This window comes from Mobula hypostoma, chromosome 19 (assembly GCF_963921235.1).
Source record: "Mobula hypostoma chromosome 19, sMobHyp1.1, whole genome shotgun sequence".
In the NCBI taxonomy this organism is placed as follows: Eukaryota; Metazoa; Chordata; class Chondrichthyes; order Myliobatiformes; family Myliobatidae; genus Mobula; species Mobula hypostoma.
In genome coordinates this window covers 9,797,795-9,821,834 of record NC_086115.1, presented here as the reverse complement: position 1 = coordinate 9,821,834, position 24,040 = coordinate 9,797,795, and the positions used below count along the sequence as shown (strand labels likewise).

The window sequence follows — 24,040 nt, the reverse complement described above, 5'->3', positions numbered from 1 at the left end:
CCCCTACCATTAACTGAGGGGTCCATGGACACCAGGTTGGGAACTTCTGGATGTGTATACAGTGCTGGTGAGGTGGGTTAATGTGTGGAGTTGTTGATTAGCCTAATGGCTTGGGGGGCATAACTGATTTTGAGTCTGGTCCTGATGTGGATGCTACATAGCCTCTTCTCTGATGAGAGTGGGACAAACAGTCCATGAGCTGGGTGGGTGGAACCCTTCATGTTATTGCTGGCCTTCCTCCTCACCATCCTTTGCTACTTAACCTTGGGGGTAAATGACTGGATATGCTATTGATGAATTGGAAAGATTTTTCTCCCCGACTCTATTTCCTTGCACAGTGAATTTCATGCTGCCTTGTTCAGTGGCCATCAGAAGCTGAGACCAGTGAACAAGTCCTAATGTATCCACATCCCAGGGACCGTGAGGTAAGTGGTGACTTCCAGTTTGTCCAATCAATGGCAGAACGTACAAAATTCAAGATAACTCTGCTTCATGTACCCATGCTGAACTCATCAATTTAATCAACTTTGCCTCTAACTTCACCCTGCCCTTAAATTCACTTGAAACAGAAAATCCACTGATGCTGGAAATCAAAGCAACACAGTCCTGGTAAAGAGTCTCAGGCCAAAATGTCAACTGTTTACTCTTCTCCATAGATGCTGCCTGGCCTGCTGAGTTCCTCCAGCATTTTGTGTGTGTTGCTTATATTCACTTGGTCCATTTCTGACAGCTCCCTCCCCTTTCTCAATCTCACTGTCTCCATCTCTGGAGACAAACTGTCAACCGACATCTTTTATAAACCTACCAGTTCCCACAGTTACATTGACTATACCTCTTCCTAACCTGTCTCTGTGAGAAGGCTATTCCCTTCTCTCAGTTCCTTCGTCTCCGCCATATCTGTTTCCATGAGGCAGCTTTCCTTTCCAAGACATTAGAGATGTCCTCCTTCTTCAAAGAACACAGTTTCCCATCCTCCACCATAGGTACTGCCCTCACCCATATCTCCTCCATCTTCTGAACATCTGTGCTCACCCCATCTTCCCGACACTTTAACAGTGCTGGAGTTCTTCTTGTCCTTAGCTGCCACCCCATCAGTCACCTCAACCAACACATCATCCTCTGCAACTTCTGCCATCTGAAAATGTATCCTACCACCAAACACATCTTTACCTCGCAGGGATCACCCCCTCTCTTTACTGTGCGCAGGGATTGCTTCCTCCGTGATCCCCTTGTCTATTCGTCTCTCTCCACTAATCTCCCTCCCGGCACTTATCCCTGAAAGTGGCCTAAGTGCTACATCTGCCCATTCACCTCCTCCGTCATCTCCATTCATGCCCCGAACAATCCTTCCAGGTGAGGCAGCACTTCACCCGTAAATCCACTGAGGTTGCCTGTTGTGTCTAGTGCACCCAATGCAGCCTCCTCAGCACTGGAGCATTGGTGAGACCCATGAAAGATCGCTTCGTCAATTCATCAAAGGCAGAACTTACCGGTGGCCAAACATTTTGATTCCAATTCCCATTCCTATTCCCTTCTGACATGTTGGGCGATGGCCTCCTCTAGGCACAATGGTGGAGGAGCAACACCTCATATTCCATCTGGGTAGCCTCCAACCTGATGGCATGAACTCGATTTCTCCCTCCGGTGAAAGCACTATTCCTCCTCCTCCCCTCTTCTTCTATTACCCACTCTGGCCTCTTACCTCTTCTCACCTGCCTGTCACCTCCCCCTGGATACATCTTCTACTTCCCTTTCTCTTATGGTCCACTCTCCTCTCCAGCCCTCTATCTTTCCTACCCTCCTGTCCTCTTCTCCTTCCCCCACTTTTTATTTTGCGTCTTCCCCCTTCCTTTCCAGTTCTGATGAAGGGTCTTGGTGCAAAACGTCGACTGTTTGTTCACTTCAGATGCTGCCTGATCTGCTAAGTTACTCCTGCATTTTGTGTGTGTTGCTCTGGGTTTCCAGCATCTCAGAATCTCCTGTGTTATAATAATAATACATGCACAGCAACATAGGAAGCTGCATGTGAGCTTTACCAAGACATCACCATCACATCTCTCCCCAGCAGCAGTAATATCTAAAGAAGGCACTGTCTCAAAATCAGAGATTTTCCATCACCTGGGCAGTGCCATCTTCTCACAGCTACCGGCATGTGAAGTCCCACACCACCAGGTTCAAGAACAACTGCTTGCCTTCAATTGTTCACTTCCTGAACCAAACTGCACAACTCTAATCACTACAGTTTAGCAACATTGTGACCACTTTGATCACTAATTGTGCTCTTTCTTGTAAACATTGTGTTTAAATTAAGTTTAGTGTTTGATTTTTTTCCCCTTGAATGTCTCTTGTACAACATTATGTTCTTGTGATACTGCCATTACATGTATGACAATAAACTCGACTTTGACTTTGTAAAAGGCTAAACAAATAAACTTTAGTATCTAAACGATGTGCTGTAAAATATATTCAACAGAGTTGTAGACTTGGACTCAAAAACCTAACTACAAGATATAAAGGGTCTGCACTTGCCATATACCATTATATGAACCCAGTACATATAGTCTTGGCAACCATGATGTGGATTGCATTATGATAACAATGTACTGCAAAATTTCCAAAGATTTTAGGTCAGGAAGTTCAAACGAATGCTTAATAGATTCATGTGTGATTTTAGGTGGGAAGTGACTGGTTAATCTTACGGTTACAGCAACATTCCTATAGAACTGCAGCAATCCATAATGCATCAGAGGCCATTCTGCCCAGTGGGCTTGGGGGAGCCCACTAAAAGAATCCTCAGTCCCACTTCTTGGTGCTTTTCAGTATTCAGAACTTTACCTTCATAAGTATTTATTTGTTTCACTTTATAGATGCTTTATCTCCTATGAGTGTTCACCCTTCCATGGAGAAAATCATTTCCTCATCTTCTCTATCTTGTTTGAAGGGGATGTGAAGGTTACATGACTTTATAACTGGGTGGAATCAGTTAAACACGTTATTATTATTGAGCCATTCTCTCTTTTACATTAATATTTTCAGCATGTTTAAGGAATTGTGCAGCTGTTAACCTATTTACCTTTGACTTCCTGACTAACAGACCCCAATCAGTTAAGTTAGACAACCTCTACTCTCACCCTGAACACCGGTGTGCCTCAAGGCTGTGTGCTGAGCCCTCTTCTGTACTCCCTTTTCACCTATGACTGTGTTCCTGTACATGGTTCTAACTCCATAATCAAGTTCACAGACGACTCCACGGTGGTTGGCCTGATCAGAGGGGATGATAAGACGGCCTACAGGGACGAGGTCCAGCACCTGGCCGCGTGGTGTGCCGACAACAATCTGGCCCTTAACACCCAGAAGGCCAAGGAGATCATTGTGGACTTCAGGCATGCCAGGAGCCACACTTACATCTACATCAACGGAGCTGTAGTGGAGCGTGTATCAAGCTTCAAATTCCTTGGTGTCCACATTTCTGAGGATATCACCTGGTCCCTGCACTCCACCATCCTGATCAAAAAGGCACAACAGCGCCTTTATTTCCTGCAGAGCATCAAGAAAGCTTACCTCTGTCCCAGGATACTGACAGACTTTTACCGCTGTACCATTGAGAGCATACTCACCAACTGCATCTCAGTGTGGTATGGCAGTACCGGACCGCAAAGCACTCCAGCGTGTGGTGAAAACTGCCCAGCAGATTATCGGCACCCAATTGCCCACCATTGAGAACATCTACCATAAATGCTGTCTGGGCAGGGCGAAAAGCATTATCAAGGATGCATCTCACCCTAACCATGGACTTTTTACTCTCTTCCCATCCGGTAGGCGCCACAGGAGCCTCCGCTCCTGCACCAGCAGGCACAGGAAGAGCTTCTTCCCCGAGGTTGTGACCCTGCTGAACCTCACATCACAGCGCTAAGCAGTACTGCACCCATATTGTACTGTCTCAGTACTTTTATATTTGTGTGCTGTAGCACTTACTTTTTATTGCAGTTGTTTTGTAACTATTCTCTGCATTTCTGGTCAGATGCTAATTGCATTTCATTGGCTTTGTATCTGTACTCGGCACAATGACAGTGAAGTTGAATCTAATCTAATCTAATTTAAACCATGCAACTGATCTTCCAGTGTCTATTGAGTATTTTAGTGAGAATGCTGCCCCTTTGATGTTTGTCTGGGGATTTAACTGAGCTCTTTCAGTCTCATCACAGGGCTGTCTACAACATGCCATGTGCTTCTTAACATTTTACTTCGAACTCTCAGGTAATGGAATCTCATCTGATCTTCACACATTTGAAAAAAAAATCCCAAATTCTGGCTCTTGGCTATATAGGACAAATACTCTATAATAATAATCTCCAACACACAAACACACACACACACACACACACACACACACACACACACATACAGACATGCATACACACACACACACACACACACACACACACACACACACACACACATTAATAAACATGGATCCATAATTTAGCTCTGGTCAATGTCATAATTTCATTTCCAAAGAGAAGTGAACATGAGCACAAGCAATTCTGAAGATGCTGGAAGTCCAGAGCATTGCACACACAAAACACTGGAGGACCTCAGTCAGTTAGGAAACAGCCAACTGTCCCTTTCCCTCCACAGATGCTGCCTGACCTGCTGAGTTTGTCCAGCACATTGCTTGTTGCTCCATTTTCAGCATTTGCAGTCTCTTCAAGGATCAACTCTCTTCTCCATCTTTAATCAGCATATAGGAGGGAGACTGAAAGTCTTGCTGAGTGATGCCAAAGCAACAAATTCACTTCGGGAGGAAGAAGCTTGAGGTCTATCATTGCGGGATCAGAGGTGGAGAGAGTTAGTAACTTTGGTATCATCATTTCAGAAGCTCTGTCCTGGGCCCAGCATGAAGAAAGTATAGTAGTACCTGTACTTCCTTAGGAGTTTGCAAAGATTCGGCATGGCATCTTAAACTTTGACTAACTTCTATAGATGTGTGATGGAGAGTATATTGACTGGCTGTATCTCAGATTGGTATGGAAACACTGCCGAAAAGTAGTGGATGTGGCGTAGTCCATCACAGGTAAAGCCCTCCCCGCCATTGAACACATCTATGTGGAATATTGTCACAGCATGCAAAAAACATCAAAATGTGCAAATACAAAAAGAAAGAAATGATAATATTAATAATAAAGAAGTAAGCAATAAATATCAAGAACATGAAGTGAAGAACCCTTGGAAGTGCATCCCTAGGTTATGGGAACAGTTCTGTGATGGGCAAGTCAAGTTGAGTAAAGTTACAGTATACCCTCTGGTTCAGGAGTTTGATAGTTGAGGGTAACAAATGTTCCTGAAGGTGGTGGTGTGAGCCCTGAGGCTTCTGTACTTTCTTCCTGATGGCAGCAGTGAGAAGAGAGCACGACCTGGGTGGTGGGGGTCTCTGATGATAGATGCTTTTTGCATGCCGGTTGTCCACTCTGTTGGTGCAATTTTTCATTGACTCTGTTATGATTATTGAATTTATTGAGTGTGATCACAAGAAAATGAATCCTGAGTAGTATATGGTGAGATATACGTACTTGATAATAAATTTACTATGAGCTTTGAACTTTGACCTTTATTCACCATACATATTTACATCTATTAGGAAATTGCCATGGTGTGTTGGCGCCACATGCACTAAAAAGACATTCAATAGTTATTCCAAATAAAGAATAGTATAAAATATAATTAGAAGTATAGATATGAATAAAATGTGCATAAATACATGAATACCCACGTGTATTATCGGTGTAAACAGCATTATAAAAGGTGGTTTAAAGTGTTTACCGTGCAGTGACAAAGGTAGGAGATAGAGGGGGCAGGGGGGCTAACTAGAATGGTTGATCAGATTAACTGCCTGGGAGAAGAAACTTTAAGATGACGTGGTTTTTGTTTGAATAGCCCTGCAGTGCTTTCCAGAAGGGAGCTTTTGGAAAAGGCTGTTTGCTGGGTAGGTAGTGTCTGCAATGATTTTGCCTGCAGCTTCTTTGCCCTGAACACATACAAGTCTCCCGTCAAGTTTAATTTAGTGCACTCTTAACCTACCTATTTCCAATCTTTAGTTATGTTAATGTTTCTCTTGCTCCTTTTCTTTTTCCCGACACCCCTCTCAACGTTATCGGATCAGCGCCAACCCAAGCATGAGGAGGAAATTTAAGATTCAGCAGAAGTACACAGCGTGCCATTAACCCCACAAACCCTTAATTTCCGACGTAAGGTTAACAGTTTTGTTTCTCTCTGCACAGATGCTGCCTGGCCCGCTGAGTGTTTCCAGCATTTTCCATTCTCATTGCCTAAAATTGTTCCAAACCGTGGTTGTTGGCTTCGTGTAATCTGCGTTCTTCTCGACAAAAGATGTTAGCTCAGACTGTGATGGTCTGAGCGGTTACGGTGCTTTAAAGGTTATAAAAGGAAGCCTCTTCCAGTGAGGAAGAGGTACAGGAGCCTGAAGAGACATACTCAACAATTCAGAAACAGCTCCTTCCCCTGTTTAAAAAAAATGTCTGGACGGTCTGCAAACATTTGGTAACACACACAAAATGCTGGAGGATCTCAGCAGATCAGGCAGTTTCAATGGAAAGCAACAAACAGTCGACGTTTCAGGCCGAGAAAATAAACCTTTTACGCACTATTTATTTATTTTGTAATCAATAGTAATTTTATGTCTTTGCACTGTAGTGCTGCCCAAAATAAATCACGTTACATTAGTGATAATAATTTAATTCAAATCTTTAACGATTTCTAGTTTTCAGAACCAGGCGTATTTATGTCCCACATTGCTTTGCTGCATTGTCTCAAAATTACAACCGGTTACTTGCATAAAATAATCTAGCTGAAAGCATTTATAAAACGATTTATCACAGCTAAAACCTCGAGAACTCTACACTCAGTGGATAATTAATAATTTCGAAATAACTATCATATATATTTCGATGTGGGACAGGTCGGGGACTTCGAGCTTTACCTTTCCGTTTGAATGGAAAGATTACACGGGCATGGTAGGGTTATATCCGGTGAGCTCGCTGAGCGGAGCATTCTTTTGTTCGTGTAAACAACTGTTAAAAATCGAAGAGTTAGAAATCCTAGCGAGTTGTTTCACCTTTCATGCACGGATACGCGGAGTCGTGGAGTCGGAGTCCGCGTGTTATGCACATTTAAGGTAGTTGAAATTGTTGTCGCCGTAGACGCGAGATGGGACATGAGGATACTGAGGGAAACCGGATAGCTAGTCTGTGAGGTGATGTGCCTCTAGCCTACCCGAGGTTACAGTAAAGTCTAAACACATCACCCGTGCAAGTACGTAAAAGCTAAGTACCTGGGTATTCTAATTATTTATTGTAAATTTGTATGTTACTTATTAGTCTGTTTCGAATTTGTATTTGTTTGCCTGGAGGTCTTCGAAGAATTCGTTAGAAGTAGTAAACAAAAGTTTTTTATTTGTACAGAGAACCCGCATTACACGACTGTACACATACCCTTCTCGGAGAGGGACTGCGTGAGCAGATAATGGAGAACTGGTTTTTGCAAGTAGCAAGGATAGATTTTCCTTCTAAGTTAAGGGTAGGATTTTAGTGATTCCGAATTCTCTGCGAACTGTGGAACTTTGTGGTGTTTGATACGTTGATTTAAGGTTGCAACTACTGTCTATCCATAGCCGTGACTGGGACAGTAATACTGAGACTTCTAGTCGCCGGTCTCTTTAGGTTGAGTCACATGTTTCCAAGTAATCTGCTCCATTTTAAACAGACTAGATGTTCAATCGCATTATTAACCACAACATCCTTTATTTTGTTAAAACGGTATTTTGTTTCCATGTACATCCGTAAATGGAAGTTAAAATGGCCCGTAATGGCGATCAAATCTTTGTATCTTTGTAAGAGGATCTATGTGTGTGTGTGTGTGTGTGTATACACGCGTGCTTAATTTTACTAACTACTTCTTATTACTAGGGAGAACATAGACTTAAATCAAAGATTGAAACGAACCTAAACTTTACTCTGATATGGTTACAACCAGAGGTCAGTTGCCTTCCATGGGATCCAGAGCCCGCTGGTAGTCAATTTTCCACCCACGCAATGTTTCTTCGCTTCTAACCTTAAATCTAACACGCCTCAATAATTTAAACATTAATGCCTGATTGCTAACTTCCAAGTGTTCATGAGTAGCTTACAATTTCTGTGGAAGGCCACTTTGTCCTTCAGGGAGTTCTGTTTTCCCCGAGTTTGCAATTTACTTGACATGGGACACTTTTTTTCAATTATATGGGAATTAACACTCGCTTTATTCCAATCATTCGTTTTTCTGTGATGTTACTAATTTATCGAGGCCGATTGGTGGTCTGAATCAGACCACTGTAAATGGATATTGTGAGAATCTCGGGACTCAGGGCTCAGGACTCAGATTTAAAAGAAAGCAGGGTTGAAACGCGAAACGTCAAGGCTAGAACACGGCGAGTGTATTTGTCACCGGTCATTCGACGGATAAATTAAAACCCCAGCTTTTTTTAAAAAAAGATTTCGAGTTTTATGTTTCTTCTCCTCAGAAATCAGATTTCCACGGGTGGCCGGGGTATTTCTAATCATCCTCTCTAGCTTCAAACAGTGAGCAACCAAATATTTAGACGCGCGTGTATACAATAACGGCTGGGTCTACGGGTGAAATAAAAAACAGAACATAACAAAAGGCAGGCTCGACTAAATTAAAATATTATTTTAAATTACTCAAAATACAAACAGTGCGGTGTGCCATGTTAAACCGACTTGGTGAATTTCAGATCAGCGATTTTATCGGCCATAAATTTTCACTTCGATGTATCTCGAATGCATTCGAGCGTACAATATACTGTAAATATTGGGATCAGAATCAATTTTAATATCATTGGCATATATCGTGAATTTTGTTGTTCCGAGGTAGCAGTAGATTGCACTACATAATAATTTTTTAAACTATCAATTACGATAAGAAATATATGTTTAAAATGATTTAAATAATTAGTGTATAAGAAAGAACAGAAAATATAGCCAGGTGGTGTAAGCAACACACACAAAATGCTGGAGGAACTCAGCAGTCCTGGCAGCATCTCTGGTGAAGTGTACTGGATTGATGAAGAGTCTCGGCCCGAAACGTCCACTGTACTGTTTTCCGTGGATGCTGCCTGGCCTGCTGAGTTCCTCCAGCATTTTGTGTGTGTTGCTCGGATTCCCAGCATCTGCAGGTTTTCTCCTCTTTGCGTGGTAGTGTACATGGGTCCGTTGTCCATTCAAAAATCTGATGGCGGGGGGGGGGTGGGGGAAGAAATTGTTACTAAAGTGTTGAGTATGAGTCTTCAAGCTCCTGTACCTCCTCCCTGATACCAGCAATGAGAAGAGGGCATGTCCTGGGTGATGGGGGTTCCTTAATGGTGGACGCAGCTGGCAGAGTTTGCAGCTTTTTCTGATTCTGTGCGCTGGCCCTGCCATAGAATTCTCTCCTCAGTAATTCTGTAGAAATTTGCAAGAGTCTTTGGTGACATACCAAGCCTCTCGCAGATTTGTACAGGTGTGCTATGGAGAGTACTATAAGCAGTTATCAAAGTCTGCTCATTCATATGATATGTTTAGTTAAGCCTGTCCACAACTCAACAATACACCACGTTATTCAGTTAGAGGTAGACCCCCACATCGCTAAATTGCATTAAATTAACCGAGGGGGAGGCGGTGAGAATAAAATGGAAGAGAGAAAAAAAACAAATGCCCAAGAAAAAAAAAGGTTTGTTTTCATTCGCCAGGATCCCCACAATCGCCACATCTAAGATTGCACATAGATTTGGAAACATCTACCATGGAGCATAACACATTCTTTGCAACTGGGCGGGATGCTGCTGTAGAATTGGTGTAGATGGTCGCCTCTGACACGATGGGCCGAAGGTTGGTTCCGGGCTGCATGATAAACCTGAGGAAGTTCATATTTTTAAAAGAAATATCACTGTGAATCGGTAATGTTGGTGAGCACAATATAAGTGTTCTGCTTGATCTAAAAGTTTGTACATGTGGCGATTCTGGGCTTTATCGCAAATGAGAACAAAATTCTGATCAGAATTTTATTTTGAAAAGGCCTCTCTTGAAGCTCTGAGCTGATAAGACTAAACCCGTCGACGTTTCCATAGATGCTGCCTAGTCTGCTGAGTTCCTCCAGCATTTTGTGTGTGTTGCTTGGATTTCCAGAACCCGCAGATTTTCTCTTGTTTGAGACAAAACCCGTGCAGTCGTATGAAAACAGTCAATCCTCAGGCGAGTATTAATGTCCCGAGTTAGTCTGGAAGGTGGCGAAGGCGAATTCGTTAACATTTGATATCAGGACAGTCGTAGTGACATTGTTAAAATTCTCATTTGCCTGGAAGAGTGATGGTTGTCCATGTTTCGGGCGCCTCGTTTTAATATTTCTGCTGCACCAGCAATAGCTGTGATGTTCCTTGTAGTAGCACATCTTGCCTTCAAATTGGATACACGCAAAGCTCGTAACTTCACCTCTCACAAGTTTACACTGGTCAAAGCGAATAAAAGAAAAGATTAATAGGCTCAAGTCTATTCATAACAACCTTCCCATGAACAGATAGCGCATCTTTCCACGTGATTTACTGCGTTCATGAAAGTTCAACACAATCTTTTATTTTTGTAATTTCCAAGCCGTGGAATCTTCTAAATCCTTCAACGTTATGCATCTCGTCTCGTATACTGCAGTCCTAATTCTGCTTGCATGTGTATTATTTTACCAGTGTTTGTCGTATGTGATGCCATATTGGGAAATATGGAATAATAACCCCGTTCTACGCCAGGAAAAATACAATTTACAAATAAAGAGACGGCATTAAATTAAAGTGTGCTTTTCCCTCAAATTCGAAATTGCAGTGCTCATCTGAATTCATAGGGAGAAACTAAAAACACGAAACGCCCGTAGTCGCTAATGTCTCACCGCCACATTTTTAAACAAAATAAACCTTATTCATAATTTTAAAAAATATAAGAGTAAATCTTGCAATGCCTTTTCATTCTTTACTTGCCTATTCAATGCTGTCAATACTGTTTTGTTACATTAATATACATCAACAGCATCGCTGCCACTCTACTGGTGTGACTTGACTTATCGTTGTATTGGTGGTGAAAAAAAATAACGCAATCACCGTGGGTTCACATTGTCTTATTAATAATGAGTGTTGCCCGTGTGTGTGACAATGGTACACCGTTCACTTCCTCACAACCCCATTGCAAAGCGAAACGTTATGGGGAGGTTGTGTGCAGGGAGAGGGAGGGGGAGAAGTTCTACCTATTGTTTCTTGTACTTGTTTAGTTTAGGGTGGTTTAGGATTGTAGTCTGTCGGCGAGATATTACATCATGGAAAAAAAATAGCTGGTGTCTCCGTTTCTCCATTTAAAGACAAAAGCTGTTTGTCTGCACTAACAGTCTGGGCTCGGAGCGCTGTGAAGAGAGTGGAGTCTTCAATCTAAACAAGATATTGTTGATGGCGAGCGGATGGGGATTATCAAGCTGTCTTCTGTTGGAGTCTCAGTAGCACCCAAGCATTTGCCAGTGGCGCCGTGTTGTGTGACAGGTGTAGCTTTTCTCTCCCCTTTTTCTTTCACCTTGCTGAGCCAGGTAAAGCATGCACATATGCAGATGCCGTAGGGATCTCCGATAATATGAGGAATCTCCTTTATTCAAACAAGACTTGCGACAATCTCCCAACGTTGGAAGAGAAGTCAGGCGGAAACACCACTAACGGTATCACTTGCATTATCCAGCTTTTTTTTTAGGGCGGGGGGAGGTGGGTCAGATATTGTGTTTATTACTTAGCTGCTGAACATTGTGTGCTAATCAAATTGAATGAAGTGCTGGAAAGGAGAAATGCTTACAATGTATTTGAAAGGTGAGGTACAGGATGTTAACGGTTTAAAGCATCTTAAATCATCTCTGCTAACCTGATAATTTATTTGGTACTTTATAGATTATCCATGAGGTAGATTAATTGAACGCGTGCATTAATAGTTCTGACACTATAATTAATTTTTTTTGAGATTATCCCTGCTTATTTAATTTACTGTAAGATTCAGTGCACGTGACAACAATAAACCTGTTACAAATTAACCATTACGTGAATAAAATTTAGGGAAACTTGTGAAAGATTTCGCGTTTTTACCATCAGGTTCCACTCTGCCGAAGTGTTTGTAAGAAGGTGGCGATTCTTCTCGTGAAGTCAATCCACGATACAACTAACTACTGTTTATACTATGAAGCGAACACCCATGATTTGCTTTCTGCACCCGCGACCCCACATTTATGCAGATAAATATCCATACGTACACGTACTGCAAAGAGAGATTCGCAAACAGCTACCTTGATGATCTACTTATCCACATAAGTACAAAATTGTGAACTCACACATATGGATTTACTTACTGGTGCCCACGCACACAGACGGAATATATATTTACCAACCCACTTATAAATGTAGATAACAACATGGTTAACGCGTACACATGCACTAAAATACTTCACATAGATCAGGAAATATATTTTGAGTCGCAGGTCCGTTTACCAGCATAATATTTACAGATTTGAAGCTTTACAGGGAGCAACGCGAGCTTAAACGTCTTCAGCTGTAACTGATTCGATATTCAAGAATTTGGAAAAAGTGGAGTTAATGAGGCGAGGAAAATGAAAGGTTCCCAATCGCAAGACAACAACAACAGCAAAAATAAAATCGCCGTAGAGTCTCGCCAACAGCTATTTTCCCAGCAAAAAAAAGCTACCCTGTGATTTATTGCTATCTGGTCATAGCTGGGCAATGTGAATTCTTGTTTATACTGTTGGAAGGGAGGGAAATAATCTTTCAAAGGCCCCGGATGCTCATGTATCCGGAGAATAAACAACCTGAATTTAAACATCTTTTCTCGTCTTGTTTGGAATGGCGAGTTTAAGGGATAAAGGATTGCCAGTCTCCTTCGGGCTTACAGAGCAATCCATTTAACATGCCTGGTATTTGAAGTGTTGCGCTGATATAAGTAACCTTCCTCTTCTAGCACATAAGAGATTTTACATCAGAAAAGAAACGCTTCTGTTCCTGATTAAGGTTTGACCTCGCCCTCTTGTCAATGTTAATATATTGTAAACCACAGTATACATTTAATGTAATTACTTAGCACCATGCTAAAACTTTGGTAGCGGGTTTGGTCCTAATCTAAGGATGGAGTTTCTATCGCGCGCGCGCGTGCGTGTGTGTGTGTGTGTGTGTGTGTGTGTGTGAGTGATTGTGTGAACGCGCGCGCGTGTCCGTCTGTGCCCGTGTGTGTGCGCGCACCTGCGTGGGTATGACACACTGTATGGTAAATGTACTGTGTAAACGTAGGCGATTGTGTGCGGTTTGCGATGGTGCTCTGAATGTCGCGCGTTTCTCGATGAGGTTTTAATGTCACATTCTTGCGTGTATAAAGGTGTGTGTGTGTGTGAATGTTCGGGAATTTCTTCGTGACTGATTTCTGATCTCTGGCCTGAAAAGCTAAGGCTACAAACCAAACCCTCCAGCCACCTCGTTCTTGCGTGGCCGGTGTGCCTCTCAGTAGCAAGTCTGTAACGGTGAGCGGGTACTTATTAAGTCTGTGGGGAGCTCAGCAGTTTGGATAAACTACTGGCGCTTTAACAGATATACAGCAGGCCTCCGAAAACGTTATTATAATGGATGTGGTAAACACACGGAGTTTCTGGTTCCCTTGTAGATTTTTTTAACCACTAACTTTCTATTCAAAGCGGTGTATATTTAGCAGGCTGCCGAAACTCACGATTGTGTTATCTGCAGTCGCTCTATCATTTTTTTAAAGAGAGGTTTTAAGGTCGCTTAACAACTCTCGTTCTCACTCTCTGGTAAAACCTTTCCCCAGCGTGCAGAGAGAGGGTCCTGCCAAGCTACGACCATTCTGCAGTTCTCCAGAACGGAAAGCCAGTCTTGATAGTGTCAGATCCTATCGGCCAACACCGCCAACACTCTGTAGCCGAAGGAATTTTAATTGAAGTAGATGGGTGCCTTTCACGTCATACGGTATTAATAAACCAGAGATTATCGGCTTTAAAAGACAAGCACGGGCAATAGAGATTGTGCGATATTAAACTACTTCCCCCGGGTTGTGAAACTGATTGGAGAAATCTAAAGCAGCGCTACTATTTATATTAGGAAAGATTTACTTAATGTGTCGCGGATAGTAAACTAGGTTGGCAGAATCAACCTATAAATTATTGTTAGATTAATAAAGTAACTTCCAATGGCTTTAACAGTTTATAACTTGACAACCATCACGGTGATGGCCCTATTAAATGTCAATTTCAAAGGGCGCCTGGGAAATAGATAAAAAGGGGTGGAATGTAACGTGTTTGAATTCCTGGCTGTTTCGTGCAGTAGTTTCTGTCCGCAACTAAAGTGAATTGAGAATCCGCACTGGAAACGTTAAAAAATGCAGAGAGTAGATTTAATTGTATGTATGAACAGGATAGCAAGAATGCAGTTATTAATTGTTAAATATTGGAAACTTGGGAAATTGGGAAATCTGGATATGCGGGGAGATTCATAATTTAGAGTCGACACATTAGGTCAATCAGCTAAAATCTTTGACTGTTAAAGTCCAGATATCACCTGAAATAGAAATGGTATTTAGACAGAGGCGGGTGTATGAACGAGTAAATTTTCTCCCTCTGACCGTTTTTGAAAACTGCGCAACGCCGTGCGGCCGGTGATCGCGGTCCGAAGTACGGCGGCACTACCTCTTTTTTAAATGGAAGCTCGGAAAATAGAGGTAATTGCGCGGTTTATGAGATGCTTGTAAAAATGCTAGTCTTGTAAAGATTGCAGCTTGCTTCACTTATTGCGCCTAGTCACGACAAAAGGACGGGAAAAAATTGCACTCTATAAGTTAATGAAGCTACCTGTTGTGGCCCTGGAGAATTAAAACACTGAAATAACACACGCGAAATGCTGGAGGAACTCGAGAAGTCAGGCAGCATCCATGTTGCGCTATAAACAGTAGACACTTACTATTGACCTGCTGAGTTCCTCCAGCATTTTATGTGTGTTGCTGTGGACTAACAGCATCTGCAGAATCTCTTTTTGTTTGAAACGTTGGAAACAACTTGAAACGAAATTGTTTCATCGGAGCACAGAAACGTCCTAATGTACAGAAGAGTTGTGTTATTCACAGGCGTCAATAAATGAGACGTACTGAATTGCGAAAGTAACTTTCAACTTTCATATATTTTTACAGTTGTTAAACTAGTTCTTATCACATCGATTATTTTATTACACGCTAACCTAAACGGAGATTATATAGGTAAAGAGTATGCATAGAATGTATAGAGAGGGCACAGTTTTAAGGTGCTTGGAAGAAGGTACAAAGGAAATGTCAAGGGTAAGTTTTTTACGCAGAGAGTGGTGAGTGCGTGGGATGGGCTGCCGGCGACGGTGGTGGAGGCGGATACGATAGGGTCTTTTAAGAGACTCTTGGATAGGTACATGAAGCTTTGAAAAATAGAGTGTTTTGGGTAACCCTAGGTAATTTCTAAAGTAAGGGCATGTTCGGAACAGCATTGTGGGCCGAAGGGCCTATATTGTGCTGTAGGTTTTCTATGTTTCTAATTTGTCCTGAAAGGATTGATGGACAAAACAAGACCTGTACATCCATCAGCTTCCTTGTTACTTAGTCAAAAGTAAATCGTAGTTCATCAATATACGAGGAGCCAAGTGGATAAAAGTGGTTTATGGTCGTTTATTTCTACAATTTAATTTCCGAGCAAGTGAAAAATAAATCATTTTAAACCGTTCACACACACAAAATGCTGGAGGAACTCGACAGGCCAGACAGCGTCCATGGAAATGAATAAACAGCCGAAAACCTGCATTAGGGCTCGATTTCCAGCATCTGCAGAGTCTCCTAATGTTTATGACTTCAAACTGTGCCTCTGCTCTGTTGTACTGCCCCGTAGGTATGTTTTAAAGAACATTGTGCCGTCTCCTGTGGCGAACGTTCCTCGCGTTAAAACGTACGTCCGGATGAACGATCAGATGTCGGCGAACAGCGGTGGTGCTATCCTTGGGTATACCGATACGGCAACATTATGTAAGCGCCGTTATAAAGTGTCCTCTTATACTTAAATCATACAAATAGAACGCCGCGCAAGTCCATGCCTGCTTCTCTGGGAGCTTATCCAAAATTTGAGTTGGAGCTTCCATTTCTGATCGAGAAGTGAAGGTGGTAGGAGAGAGGAGTTACAGTACGCGTGTTATCGGCACAGTTTGCGGTTTGGCATAATGCAGGCTTCTGAAGTGACTTCTGCTCTCAGCAGATCTATCTATAGGCGAATCACACGTGCTTGCGGAGAAATAAGCGAACGATTAAAACATGAACGACGCTTCCGTAAATTCGGAGAAATTTTAAATTAAAATGATTAAAAATTAAGTAGAGACATTTGGCTAAAAACTCAAATCGGAATAAATGATCAGACAGTACAGTAAACAATATTATTAGTGTTTACCTGTGATGATGTATGATTTAAACTTCTTATACCTATCATTTCAATGTCTCTTTATTTATTGCGGTACAATTTCCAATCGGATCCAATTTCATTGTCTCTACGTAGAAGCCTCTCTAATTGTTTGAAACCGGCTCTTTACCAATCCTTAAAAGCATTAATGAATTAATGCGTTCGCTGACAGCTCTGAGTAGTGTCATGGTAGTTCTTGCTTTAGCTGAAGGCTTGAATTAATGAATAGTCTCTTGCTGCTTTAGTTGACCCTGCGAGGAACGGGTTGCAAATAATTGAACTAATTAATAGAATAATGTTAAATTAAATTACCGCTAATTAACAGCAACGTACTTAGTTACGCTTCTGTGTTCAGTTCCACAGAGCCGACACTGGAGAGTTTTCGAGTCGACAAATGCACTGATCCGATCGACCACAGAGTCAGAATCGGAGTCGTTATCACTGTCTTGCCTAACGTGAAATTTGTTAGGGCAACAGTACAGTGCAGACGGAAGATGACTAAGTTACAAAAATTAATAAATAGTTCAAAAAAAGGAGGAGAACGTGAGGGAAAGTTCAATGGTTAATGGAAACTTGATGGGGGCGGGAGCTGTTCCTGAATCGTTGAGTGTGGGGAAATGAGTGTAATAAAGTTAATGCAGATACCAGAGTAATTAAAGTTCAAAGTAAATTTATTATGAAAGTACGTATAAGTCTCCAAATACTACCCTGGGATTCATTTTCTTCCAGGTATTCACAGTTGAACAAAGAAGTAGAATAGAATCAATGAAAAACTACACACAAAGACTGACAAGTTGTGCAAACACAAAACGTAATAAATAAACAAACAAAACAGAGAACGAATTAATCGGCACTTAAATATTATTTAAATATTATTTCGGAAAGGAAACACAAGTGGTCGCGAAATATGCTTTTCGAATTGTGAATCCATCATAGTGGTAATCTTCATCTGATTGCTTCATACGTTTGAGATAGAGAGCGCTAACTGAAAGGAATGCAGAAATGTCTGCAGGTTTATTTCGCAACTTTATTAATGCTAGAAAAATTTCAGAAGTTTCCACGAATACGAAGCCTTCCACGTACTAGCGTGTAATATATAACCTTCCGCTGTTTTCATTTAAATATAATAAACAAGCAATATCTTTACAATGAAAACGGGACGAAATGCACCTATTTGTTAAATTATCCGATTTTGGGAGAATACTCCCGCAAGGAGAGCTACCGTCGAGGCACAGTCAAAACTGGCTATTCGCAGTTAATGTTTTTTACAATCACGCCAACGTGTTGCTTTAAAGAAAAGAGACGGATGAGAGCAATTGTTGATTAGATAACACTAATCTCAAGTTTTTAAAAACAGCAGATTACAGAAATGTAAACAATTCAATGCGAGCAAGGATGGTGGCTGTTATGATTGAAGTGGACAGAGTAATTTACACTGTGGCGAATTATATGACACTCCCTTTGTCGTATTTGAACAACGAAAATGTTTATTGAATTCTGGAAACATTACAGATAACAGCATTTCCATTGAAACAATGGCATCTGATCAATATATATAAATATATACCAATCCCGATAAAAACGCCTTTTTCAGTATGGGCGACGGTTCACAGTTAAATCGTCCCTCAAGATCCTGGTGAGAAAGAGTGTTACCGGGATAAAACGATCCGTTGCTCCAACATTCTCGAGGTTCAACATCATTTCCATCCTCAGCTAATGTTGTTTTGAGGCCGTTATAATATATGCTTTTTTTAAAAAAAATCCTATAAATTTTGCTGGCTGTTTAAAAATTATCTTCCCATTACTCAGAATTCTTTTAAGCAGTGAGCGAGATTCCATATCCGCGCTGAGGAAAAGCAGATAAGAGGAAAATTAAATGTTGAAGTCGACTAATTTTTCGAAGGTCTCCAAGCAGTTTTTATCTACCACAGCACGCGGGCATGTCGTGGTTTTTTGTTTAGTTTGAAATTTCTACGAGATTACTCCCCGTTTCCCAAAGTTGATCCCCCGCCCCACGCGGATCGTTCATTGTCTCGCTTTCCCGCTGCCCTCAGCGCGGTTCCACTGTTTAACCCGCAAGATATCCAGAGGCCAAAAACAACAGGGGCAGAAATAGGGTGCACACATTATTGGTTCTGTTTTCCTAAAACAAAAACACAAAAAGAAACGAAGAACGTGACACTATTGGCCCATGTTCGGTACGTGATCGGTGTGTTTGAAATATGCAGAAAAGGGTAATGCCCTTTATGTACTGTGATGTATACTGGCAGCTACAGAGAGCTAATTATTCAAGATAAGTTGTAGTAATTTATCTATTCCTAATTACTTTTTCCATTGGATATTATACATTAATATATGCACGTGGATAATTCTTTGTAATGTTCTAGATATGAAAATAGTGACCATATTTTAAAAATTGCATCGATTCGGTAATTCGGCCACTTGCGGCCTCCCTGACATTCAGTAAGATCTTGACTGATCTAACTCAGCGCCTCTTTTCTGCCTCGTCTCCCCGGCTCTCCGTAGCATCTAAACTACATATCGATCGCTTGTCTTAAGTATACCCAGCGGCCGAGGCTTCACAACCCGGCTTGGTTGATGTGCCCAAAAGATACCGGGACACTGCAATTAATAACGTAGATAATGTTCATCACTGAGTAAAATTATCACCATTAGCAGTGATTTTTGTGCTTTGCTTAGTTAATAGCTTCCAGTAACTATGTTTCATAAGTAATTAATACTAATTATATGTTCATTGCAAATATGGAAAGTTTAGAGCTTTTAAAAAATATAGTATGTAAAATTTCCAGGTAATTTGTATTGCAATTATAAGAGTTAAACGTAATAAATTAAAGTGTATTTCGTTTTGTGTTGTGCTTTAAAGTAAATATCTACACAATATCAAGGCAATAATGAACAGTTACTATTCTCAATCACGATTTGCATTGCTTCACGCTGAGGCCGCCCCGTCCTTTCCGGGCCGCCGAGCTGCGCCAGGCGCGTGACCTTCTTTTGGCTGGGGGCGGGGTGGGATCGCGTCGGGGGCAGACGTGAGCGGTCCGGCCGGCCAATCGGCGACCGGATAACCACTGGGCGCGCGCTTTCCGGCTTCCCTGCGCTCCCAATCGGGAACAGACGACGTCCCCGGGCTCTGGCCCCGCCCACCTCCCCATTGTGACGTCACCCGCTTCCCGGGGTGGCCGAGCAGTAACAAAACTGGACTCGGCGAATCTGCACAGTGTGCAATCCATTGACTGCGGCAAAAAAAAAATCCCTACCTCCTCCACAGTGGCTGCGTGTAAAATTGTACAAGACACAGGGGGAAAGATTTGCAATTACGGGGAGTTTGAGATCTTTTGTTTTCGATTGCAATTTAGGAAAGAAAAAAAAGCGTGCTGGATTTTTCAAAGAAGATTGGTGATTAAACTGGCGAATTTAGTACTAAGTTCGTCGCATGATGCTTCCAAGTCCGGTCACGTCGACGCCATTCTCGGTGAAAGACATCCTAAATCTGGAGCAGCACTCGCACCAGCAAGTAACGCATCATTTGCGGCAGGATTTAACGTCTCATTTCCAGTCGCCGTCTTCTTGCATGCACGCCGCGGGAGAAATTTCCACCTTCTCGGATGACGAGGAGAAAATTTCCTTTCTGAACTCTCTGTCCGTGCAAGACAGTCAGGGGGACGTGAGCCTTTCTCCCGAGCTTTATGTTCACGGAGCACTCAGGAGTCCGTGCGAAAACAAACTAGAAGACGTGACTGTGCGGGACCGGGACAAGAGTAAGTAATTGAAAACGATTTTTTCCCCCCCTTTGTAAAGCGTTTGATTGAAACGTGAAACAATGTGACAACCCTCTGGCTTACTCGTTTAATGCTCCTGTACTGAGATGGAAGTGCATTAAAAACGTGCCCCCAAAAGTTTATTTTGCAAATGTGGCGATGCTCAAGCGAAGTTAACCATTATCGGTTTAATGGTCTTCAAAAAGCCATCGGAAATATAATGTTAACATTAAGCTTGTAATGTAACACCTTGAATAATGAACGAGGAGTTTAGAAACATATTAATTATATTTTCGAGCATACTTGAGTATTGATAGTACTCTTGCAAGATTTAACTAATTAGGTGATGTCTTACTTTAAAAATATATACTTTTACTTAAAGAGTTGTGTCATTTTAAATAATTGTTAATCGGAAAAGTGGAGACTGGGTTCCAGTGGAAATCCCGAGTGTATTTCCAAACTCTTAGAGATTTATACTAATTATATCCCGCCTCTTTGAAATAGTAATTAAAAACTCTGAAATGTGTTCGCTGGTCCCACTGTCACACCTGTATTTCGGTGGTTCTGTAACAGCGTGTTTAGGAATTTATTCAAACAAGCTCCATTAATGGATACATATCCTGTGTTCATGTACTTTTAGGGTGATCAGTGACGAGAATTAAAATATTCGTAAACTCAGGTATTCAATTAAAGTGTTTAATATTGTTAGTGTGCTGGTATGTGGATGCATCTACTCGAGGTATAAAATTAGCATTTCAATGAGAAATTTACCTTCACAAAATTATGAGGATTAAGATTAGGGTGATTTTACTTTATGAAATTTAAAGGCTTTATTTAATACGCTGCATGTGAATTTAACCCTGAATGTGAATTTAAATCAGACCAATGATTCAGCAGCCCAAGATGTTACTTTAGCGGAAATTAGAAGCAGTTTCTGAATTCCAAACTTGGTGATAATCATCTCCTTAAACCTATCTATTTTGAAGGAGATTAACCCTCTCGCCCCGGATTTAATAGCTGGGCGAGTTTAAAAATTATATTCCCTGATCTGGAAATCTCATACCCTGTCGTAAGAGGCAATAGTGCCTAGGGTTACTAATATTCCTGATATTAATGGTTGGTTTGTGTTTGCGCAGAGAACTGCAGCTTGAAGAAGTCTCCAGAAAGCGAGGATAATAGGAGTGAAGATGCGGAGCGTCCGAAGCAGAGGCAGAGAAGGAAACCTCGCGTGCTGTTCTCACAAGCTCAGGTCTTTGAATTGGAGAGGAGGTTTAAGCAACAGAGATACCTATCCGCGCCGGAGAGGGAACACCTGGCAAACAGTCTAAAACTGACCTCCACCCAGGTGAAGATCTGGTTCCAGAACCGGCGTTACAAGTGCAAGAGACAACGCCAGGACAAATCCTTGGAGCTCGCAGGGCACCACCACCCACCCCCGCCCAGGCGCGTGGCCGTTCCCGTGCTGGTCCGGGACGGCAAGCCGTGCATAGCAGGATCCCAAAGTTACAGCAGTCCCTACAGCGTCGGAGCCAACGCGTATGCTTACAACGGCTACCCAACCTCCTACGCCAGTTACGGCGGCAGCCCGGCCTATAACGCGAACTATACGTACACCAGCATCCCGTCACTGCAGCCTTCCTCAGCGCCCAATGCCTTTATGAATGTGGATCTCGGTAACGTGAACAGCGCGATGCAGACACAGACACATCAGGCGTCCGCCATGCCCGCTTGCCAAGGAACTCTGCAAGGTATCAGGGCCTGGTAAGAAGTCTTCTGAGCTCAGTCGTTTTGGATGTATCAGGTGTCTCTGAACATTTTATATGTCGGTCATTCGATTTTTTTTAAAAGGGCCACCCACCGTTATCATTACATTTCACGAGCACCGACTGGAAAAGCCAGTGTTGATCGACACCCGGTGCAAAGCTGGGCGCCAAATATTAATATGTCCCTCCTGTCTGTAATGTTACATATTATTTCCTAAATCGTGTAATTTTTCACGGTATGGTTTGATTGAATGTTAGGCTTCCTCAGGACATATAAACCATTTTAAGCAATGTTACATCCCAACCCTGATCATCTTCTGCCCTCCTGAATTGTTTTGACCAACAGTGGTCACAGGATGGTGTGGGTGGGAGGGGGAGGGGTAGAGAGGTAGGAAACAAGACAAAGGAGATAAATTCCAGCCACACCCTTTAAGTTAGTGGAATACCACGTTCATTTCACATCATTTCTCGCGTCCTGACAATTCAAGCATTTCTTCCACTGAGAGCTTGGGTTGGAATAGCAGAGAGAGAGAGAGAGAGAGGGAGAGAGAGAGTCGCCCTACGAATAATTTCGTCTTCCCTTGCAGATGCGGGTGCAAGTACTGTATCTATTGCCCGTCGCTCCGCGCTGTTCGGTCAAGGCGACCTGCCGCCTTCTAGAGCTGAACCCAATTGGTAAGGCCTGTCCACATCAGAGGCAACCTCACAGACGTGGGGCTGGAGTCACCAGAAGACCAGATTGGTTTACTTCTCCAAAGTGGGGAAAAATAGTTAGGGCCCTTAACTGCTGCCATATTTATTTCCGTTGTATTTTTTAACATCTCAAGTTTTCCAACTACCGCGATGGGTTTTTACTCAAGGCCACCCATATAGAGGGAAGCAATGTTTGAACTCAGCCTTCCATCCCCATTGGTATCATCGATGCCCCTATTTCCGAGGGTGATTTGACAGACCCCAGAACGCTTCCGCATCGTTGTGAAGTCATGCGGCATTTAGAGAGTCCTCTCTGAAAGGGAGGAGACTAGGCTTGCTTTAAGTGCCTCAAAACACGATATCAGCAAAAATACACCACGAAATCTCTACAAATTCCCAACCAGAACGAAGGAACTATTAACGTGTCTACATTTTTCTCCGAAAAAAAGTGTATCATGCATTCTGCAGAATGATCATCTAAATTGTACTTTAGTTGTGATTGTAAAAATTTTAAACGACATGTATAAAGTTGTATATATAGCATAGCCATTGTTAGTGAAGGAACTCCCCTCCCCCGGCTTGTATAATACATACTACTATACAAAGAATTGTTGGAATACACTAAATGAATTAAAAAATAAACGTTGAGGTGCAATATGTTCATAAATGTACTTTGTGCAGACATATTTGTTTTGGGTCCGGTATTTTTTTGATAGGCAACTATACGACTGCTCCGGTATATATAAAAAAAAACACGAGGAACATTAACAAAACGTTGCTCATTTTAAAACAGCAGTTAAAATATCTTCCCATGTGTTGGGTCATTGGACATTTGTACCTGAAGATAACTGCCGGTAAGAGTGCACGCGTCGCTTAAACATACAAGCGTGATTAAAAGCTTTGCGAAGTAAAGACAACTGCAGGCACCCGGTTTGCATTTCTCCACATTTTAACTGATCCTCGTACTGGAGCCACCAGTGGAGGGTTCGGCTAGGTATGAAAACACCACCTCAACTCTTTGAGAAAGCTCACAAGTAATAAAAAGTAGCCTCAAGTATTTAAGTCACTTTTTTGTTTCTAGTTTCAGTGTGGAGAATTAAAATTGTTAGTCTTTTAAAAAGAATGTACCCCTGGATGAAACTTAATTCTGTGTGTGCGTTTAAAAAAAAATAAACGAATTAAATGTTTATTCAAATGCTGTGCAAAACCGCCCAG

General features: G+C 42.0%; 1 protein-coding gene across 6 annotated transcripts; it reads left to right on the top strand.

Annotated features, from left to right (window-relative positions):
* Positions 1-6,905: 6,905 nt before the first annotated feature.
* On the top strand, positions 6,906-23,978 carry nkx2.3 (NK2 homeobox 3). 6 transcript variants are annotated; one of them, XM_063071310.1, is made up of 3 exons: positions 6,906-7,329; positions 19,968-20,369; positions 21,506-23,978. In XM_063071310.1, the coding sequence occupies exons 2-3, from the start codon at positions 20,045-20,047 to the stop codon at positions 22,132-22,134; spliced, it is 954 nt and encodes a 317-aa protein (XP_062927380.1). In that variant the 5' UTR covers positions 6,906-7,329; positions 19,968-20,044; the 3' UTR covers positions 22,135-23,978. The 6 variants fall into 6 exon arrangements, with proteins under 6 accessions (XP_062927380.1, XP_062927378.1, XP_062927382.1 ...); XM_063071308.1 differs by lacking the exon at positions 6,906-7,329 and adding an exon at positions 11,438-11,790; XM_063071312.1 differs by lacking the exon at positions 6,906-7,329 and adding an exon at positions 13,028-13,138.
* The last annotated feature ends 62 nt before the right edge of the window (positions 23,979-24,040 follow it).